The sequence below is a fragment of the Chanos chanos genome, chromosome 5 (assembly GCF_902362185.1).
Source record: "Chanos chanos chromosome 5, fChaCha1.1, whole genome shotgun sequence".
Lineage (NCBI taxonomy): Eukaryota > Metazoa > Chordata > Actinopteri > Gonorynchiformes > Chanidae > Chanos > Chanos chanos.
The window spans coordinates 16832035-16839169 of NC_044499.1; the positions used below are offsets into that span (position 1 = coordinate 16832035).

A 7135-nucleotide genomic window follows, 5' to 3' on the forward strand; every position below is an offset into this window, starting at 1 on the left:
TCTCAAATTGGACAAGAGTGTGTGTTTTTGTTTGTCTGTGTCACTGTGAGTGTAGCAACAAGCACTGCATATTTAGTGACCAAATCGTAAAAAACTTTACTGACATTGAGAGTAAAGTTTCTGATTTCAGCACAGACTAGGCTCTAACAGAGAAATAAGGTCACCAGACATTGGACTCACCTCAAGTGAATAAATACGGCCTGAAAGTCTCTCACAAACTGTAGCAGAGTCTTTGAAACCATGTGTGATGACTGGCGCCAGTGAGTTAAACAAAGCAGTGAGACTTCATGTAAAGCTCTGTCAGTTTAGAAACATTACAGAGGTTAAAGCTAATGCACTCTGCAGATCAAATGATCAGATTACAAAGTATTTCTAAAAAAAAACATTTAAAATTTCACATGATGTTTAGAGAACTTTATCATTTTTTTAAAAAAATATTGAATTTAATAGCCCTTTCAGTGGAGGCTGCATACATGTAAGACACAGAAATAGTCACATTTCAGAGAATTCAACAGTTTGACATATCCTACACTCACCCACATATAGTAAGTGCCCTTCCTGAGGGTTTTTTTTCCAGGGATGAACTGACGGACATTTAAGTGCTCCTCTGTAATCAAATCAAGGGAGAAACCTAGTAAACTCACCGCAGCCCATGTTAGATTAGATGGTGCCTTTTCTCCGTGATTTAGACGCGGGTTGCCAGATCAAAGAGCTTACGAGTGGAGGCACCGCTTCGTCTACTGCCGTTAAAAAAGGTGACAGGTATGCTGTTCTGACAAAACACACCAAGTTCTGTACTCATGCTTAAGTGGCAGTGTCCAGTTTCCTCTGCACTGAGCATGTCTCTTACTGACACAGAAACCTGATATGGGTTAGCGTCATAGCAGTCTCCTCGAATACCTGATGGGCAAGGATATACGAGTTCACCTTACGCTTCCCCAACCGTTACTCAACTCTGTTGGTACAATACAGTACTATTCTCCAAAAAAGGCAATGAACTTGAAGTGCACTTGCCGTTGAAAGAACTGAAATAGCATACTTCAAAATAGTTTGTCGTTTCCTGTCGTTTATCCTAACTTGCTGGCAATAAAAATGGACATGATAAAAAAAATAAAGAACAGGAACAAGTTGAAAATCTGAGTTTATTGTTATAGATCAGTTGTGAACCAATAAATCTGGTATAAAATAGATGACCCTGTATGACTAAGCATTCTTCTTATTTTCTAATTACACTTTAATTTGAAAATGACACTTTCATTTGAACTGCAAATGTATACTTTATTTCCAGCATATTTTGCAAACCCCTTCATAGTTGCAGCATATCACAGATAACCACATCATTAAGTGAAAAATGTGATGACTGCGTTTTTGTAAGTAACATTCTCAGCAGTTTGATCAAATCCAGAAATAAGAAAAGATTGTTTAAGTGATTTGATTTGATTGGAGATTTAATGGAAATCTTCAATGGAGGTAAAACAGCAAATATGAAAAACATGAGTAAATTAGCTCAACATATTTGCTCAACAAATTTTAAGAACTGAATGAAAATTCCTTTCTTTGATTTCATGATTTTGACTGATAAAAGAAAATATCTCATGTTCCCTTAATGTTGCCTAAGCTGCAAATATAGATATGACAGACAAACAATGCATTCTGCTGAAAACGGTTTTGACTTTAATAGGAGAGGGGTAAATTAGTGCAGAAAAGGCAATCTACTGTGTAGAAACCAGTTAAATTAAATTGGTATACTCTCCCCAGTTCCAACAATCAAGTAACAAAAACCAATACTTTAAAGCTGGGTTAGTACAAATACAGTTAAAACTATATAAGCAGTTATTGTTTTAAACGCATTTGGTGTTGATGAAAATGGAACTATAATGTTGTAACGTTGTCCTATGAGCACTTAAAATACCGCAGTTTACCATGTGCAGTAATTCACCATGTGGTGTCATTATAAGGTGCAGATACATAATCAAGCAGTGGAGTTCTGGTTGTTCTGGTTGATTTCACATGGTCAGGACCATTTTGCCAGCAGCTCCAGGGCTGTTGATGATGTCCTCATGGGCCTGGGAGGCTTTGTCGAGAGGGTACTGTGGACCAACCACAGGTCTCAGCCAACCAGCATCCATCCCAGCAAACAGGGCTGCAGCGCACTCAGCAGTCTCTTCCTGCCAAATACACACACAGGGAAGCATCATTACAATAGTCTAGCTAATGAGAAAGTGCAAATGATTTTGATTTTATGTTTGGCAGTTTGATTTCAAACATTTGCAGATTTAACATACTATTTATAGATAGCCTTGCCTTGTTTAAGGCAGTGAGATGCGAACCTATCTTCAGTAATATCATCGGCTACGCTAATGTGAGTGAAGCGACTCTGCTGCTGCTTGCAGATCATTTAGGTCACTGCAGAGAAAAACAGGGCAAAGGAATATCTTACTTTTGTTGCGTAGAACAGAGCAACCCCAATAATACTGGATTCTTTGATCATGGTGTCTCTTGGATTGATTTCGATTGGACCTCGGCTACCAACAATCTGGAAAGAAGAATACATAGCATAGCATCAGTGAATACAGCGGTGTGGGCATGCAAAGAGAGTCTTACAAACACACAAGCACACGTAAATATACATCAGTGCTTTGGAGAACAGAGATACTCACTATCACACGACCTCCATAGGCCAACATCTGCAAGTCATTGCTGAGGTTAACATTGGATAGCATCTCTATGATTATGTTGATGCCTTGCCCGTTTGTGGCTTCCTGAAAACAAATAAGCTTGGTTTATTATTGTGTCTAAGATATCATTTATCAAAGTTATACGCCCATTAAATGCCAACCATGTCAAATGGGAATTACTGAGCAGTTTTTGATAAAAAAAAAAAAAAAAGTCTGAATCAAAGTTTTCCTTTCATTCTAGAATCAAATTCAAATACCGAGGTGTTAAAATACTCTCTGTGGGGATTAGCGGTCCAGTTTTGAATAATCCTCTAAAAATACAATGAATTACAGCCTCAGAAAGGTCCATCTGACATGCTTTGCAGCTTTATTTCCTGTAAAAACAATGAATAAGGCCAAAGATGGTATCCAACCATAATTCTCTGGGTGTAGTCTTTGTCTCTGTGGTTGAAAGCCTGATGAGCCCCATTGTTCAACACAAGGTTCATCCCCTCAGGTGTGCCGGCTGTTCCCAGAACCCTTAGCCCAAACGATCGAGCCATCTGGCACGCTGCCACGCCCACCTAACAAGGCACAAGCTCAGTGAACCTATGTAGGCAGTTTCACAACCGTGACAAAATACAGCTTCAACCTTTAGAATACAAGTAAATGCAAAAGTTATAAACCATTCAATATTCTTACTCCGCCACTGGCTCCATGAACGAGGACTGTCTCTCCAGGTTTTGCATGAGCTCTAATTAGGACAACAGCAACAGCCACAGAATAAAGTCAGACAAAATAGAGACCATACACTTTTAGTAGACACATGTAAGTTTATGCACATACACAGCTTTGCTTATCAGTGCTTTTCTTATTCTCAGCTGATCAGATAACTGTCTAACGCCGAACCACTGTCACACAGGTCTTTTATTTCCATTTTACATTTGAACTACAGGTTTCTTATTACATAAGACAGGGTTTGTCATCATTTTCTATAATATTTGAGTCAGCCAAATTCAGTCACAGAGCAGCATTAGCATAGCTCTACATCCCTTACTTGTGAAACAGGGCCCTGTAGGCAGTAAAATAGGGAATTCCTATGGCAGCGCCCTGTTTATAATCCAAAGAATCAGGAAGGCGGTGAACAGAGTCCTCAGAGGCAACAGCATACTCAGCATAACCCCCTGTAACAGTCCCTGTGGTAAACACACGGTCGCCGGGCTAAAAGAACAAGTAACAATATTATTATAGTGCTATCACATAGGCCTACATGGTAATGTACACATGAAGCTCTGGTTTATCTAAAGTATCTTTATCTAATATCTTGCATTATGACAATGTTATTGTTATAACATTGTGCTATCTATCTATCTATCTATCTATCTATATGTATTTATGTATGTATGTATGTATGTATGTATGTATATAGTACAAACACACACACACATCCACACACAGTCATTATCCCCTCCCACTCCATACAGCTGGTCGTAACAGACATATCAGCAGTCTGAAGGAAAGCAGCACCTGAAGTAAGTGAGTTCCATCTCCCACAGCCTCTACAATCCCAGAAACATCTGAACCAGGAGTATAGGGCAAGTCTGGCTTTCGTGCATAAGTCCCACTGCGGATGTAGGTTTCCACTGGGTTCACCCCACATGCAAACACTCGAATTAATACCTACAAGAGTTGACAACATTGTGCAATTCATGCAACATTCGTGCACTCATGATAATGATGACTGTGCATTTTTCTGCACGAAAGAGTGCAAACAATGATAACAAAAACAATAGCTGAGCAATGGATACCTGTCTCTGGCCCGGGCTTGGCACAGGCACATCTGAGCATAGTTTTAAAACTGATGGTCCTCCAAACTCAGACACCCTAATAGCTCTCATTAACTTGGATGTGGCCATTCTGAGGACTAAAAAGCAAATGAAATTAAAGAAGTGGACATATTTGAGGAGACAAAATGCATGACATTACAAATGTCATTAGTGATCATATAAAAGAGGCACATACAAAAAAAACATATATGGCTGCTGGACAGAGAGTGGACTTTAGCCAAATAAGAATATGGTCCTCGGGGGCTGAATCTCGGCTGCTTTACACATTTGTGCTGAGTCTAGCACAACCCTTAATCGTACGTTAACGAGTAGATAAAACCAGACAGAGATTTTTCCCTTCTTAACGCACATAACTGCACTGCAACTGTTTTTCCCCCCCAGAAAACTCACCACACAGTTGCCTCCTCGCTGTTATGCTGGGTAAACGGTTAAAAAGTGACCTCACGATGGCGACACACATAACTTCCTGGTTAGTAAGCCGTATGTCCCAGCTCGGCCACCGTATGCAAACATCCAATGCACGGGGTACCCAGCATGTTATCAGTGCTACTAAGCTAACCGCAATGGCACGATAGTACAGGCGTGATCGATCTGAAAATTGCACTGAATCTAGTTATTCTGAGAGAAATAGTTGAGTGACTTCTCTCAGATATCCGATGGACGGCGAAAATACATTTAAACAATGGAAAAAACAGTGTCTGAATAAGATTGACTTTAGCAAAAAAGGGAGTGTTGATGAAGCCATTTCCAATATCGTGTCTTGCCTAAATGATTCCGATAATTACTTTACAACAAGCTCCTGTTCGGGGAGAATAATTCTTATTGATGGGGTAAAGTATCTGTCCTGTCGATCTGTACCGCTGCATTTACTTTTTCCCGTTTGTATTGCTTCTTTCGATGTCTGCTATAAGCCCAGTTTATTCATAGTTCATACTAAACGTTAGATAGGCTACAATGTAACGAGCGAGGTAGTCATACTATAAAACAAAACAAAAAAACGATAAACCCTGTGTGTTGACATTCATCAATTTTCGTTTCTAAAGGTGTCGGACTCCACAGACATCCAAAAACAAAACTGCTCCTGGCTGTTTGTTACACATCAGAAATGTGAAAAAGCGGATTTGGTAAGAATTCCAATATTTACAATCACATACCCTGCCTTGACAAACACGAAGTCCCTTTGCTGAGTGCGTTGTATTGTCACGTAGTGTGCTGGACTGGAGAAGTCGGTTGGAGATGCAGTCTTAAAATTTGAACCTTTCGTGCTTCATGTCCAATGTAAACAACTGGAGGACGCTCAACGCCTGGTAAATTTTGCTGACATCATGCACAACATGCACAACATGCATTGCAAGTCAGCCTTACTTGTCCTTACAATATCTTTTCATATCCCAACAGCATTCTGTGGCCATCAACTCTGGGTTCAGAAACTCTGGTTTAACGGTTGGAAAGAAGGGCAAAATTATTACGGTGAGAAAGTTCAGAAAGAACTTGTTGAGAATTTCAGTGGTTATAGTTTGATCTTATATGTTTCACTTTGTGCTATATATTTCGTGTTACAATTCATATTATAATTTTAGGTTTAGAATGAAAGTAAAAGCCATCTGAAGCCACCATTTTTATTTTTCAGTTTTGTCATTCTCTTCTGCTTTCTGTATGACGTGTTGTTTTATTCAGGCGGTGCGGAGTACTCACTGCCTTGAAGTTCCACTTGCTCACAGAGGGAAGGTGCTGGTGGATGAGGGATACATTGATTTCCTGGTAGGAGTCGCCAATCAGAAAATGGAAGAAAATCACAGGAGAATAGAGAGGTATTCTACCTATTATTTGTTAGAAGTTTTTGGGTTTGCCTCATGAGTACAACTTCGTGACAAGGTTTTTTTTTATTCTCAGGTTTTATGATTGCTTGCAGTCTTCTTTTCGAGAAAAAATCGGTAAATGCTACTCCGAGGGAGAGACGAAAGAGAAATCTGTGTACAAACGCAGACGGAAAAGGACAGAAGAGCATTCTAAGAGAGACTTTTGTGAAAATGTGAAAAGACACACTGAGAGTGAACTGGAAGATGACTTTGAATCTGGGCTGTCATTGTTCGACTAGAGTTTCAGTCTTTCCCTGAGCCGAATCCGTTTCGTTACTGTCATAATATGGAAAAACAAACTAACAAACACAAAAAAAAAACAACGAATGTCTGTTTATCATGGATCAACATCCATATTTTGAAAGGATGGGGACTCTGTTATTTTAAAGATTCCAAATGTAAATGAACATAACATCCCATTTTACAAAGTACACATTTCTGCATTTCTTTTTGAATGTCAGACATAAACAGTGGTGAAATCAGCAGCTCTGTAAAACAACAAGAATTTTCCAAAAACCAATTTAAAATACAATATGAGCCCATTTCACTTCTGGAGAACCTCCCTCTTTGATAAGGGCCTGCCTGTGTTTGAAAAGCACTCCTTTTTATTTTTTCTCTCTTGCATTGGTCTTTCGTGCGACTCTGAATCTGTTTCAGCTTAAGCTGTCATTACTTCAAAAGCTTTTATGAGTGTATAAACTGTATAGCTTCCCTGTCTGTGAAGAAGGTAGAGGTTAGCCTGCATTGTTGCTCAGAGCACTGTAGAAATCGA

The 7135-nt window shown here is 39.3% G+C and overlaps 2 protein-coding genes across 3 annotated transcripts; one reads left to right on the plus strand and one right to left on the minus strand.

Moving 5' to 3' along the window:
- Positions 1-1128: 1128 nt before the first annotated feature.
- Positions 1129-5752, minus strand: cryz (crystallin, zeta (quinone reductase)). 2 transcript variants are annotated; one of them, XM_030775246.1, is made up of 9 exons: positions 5659-5752; positions 4466-4581; positions 4185-4337; positions 3715-3878; positions 3360-3411; positions 3092-3241; positions 2661-2762; positions 2441-2536; positions 1129-2168 (listed from the first exon to the last, which is right to left on the minus strand). In XM_030775246.1, exons 2-9 carry the CDS (start codon positions 4571-4573, stop codon positions 2007-2009), a joined length of 987 nt encoding a protein of 328 aa, XP_030631106.1. In that variant the 5' UTR covers positions 4574-4581; positions 5659-5752; the 3' UTR covers positions 1129-2006. The 2 variants fall into 2 exon arrangements, with proteins under 2 accessions (XP_030631106.1, XP_030631105.1); XM_030775245.1 differs by lacking the exon at positions 5659-5752 and adding an exon at positions 4895-4967.
- Positions 5072-6751, plus strand: tyw3 (tRNA-yW synthesizing protein 3 homolog (S. cerevisiae)). Its single transcript, XM_030775247.1, has 6 exons — positions 5072-5334; positions 5548-5628; positions 5713-5811; positions 5903-5974; positions 6182-6315; positions 6398-6751. The coding sequence occupies exons 1-6, from the start codon at positions 5161-5163 to the stop codon at positions 6600-6602; spliced, it is 765 nt and encodes a 254-aa protein (XP_030631107.1). The 5' UTR covers positions 5072-5160; the 3' UTR covers positions 6603-6751.
- Positions 6752-7135: the final 384 nt, after the last annotated feature.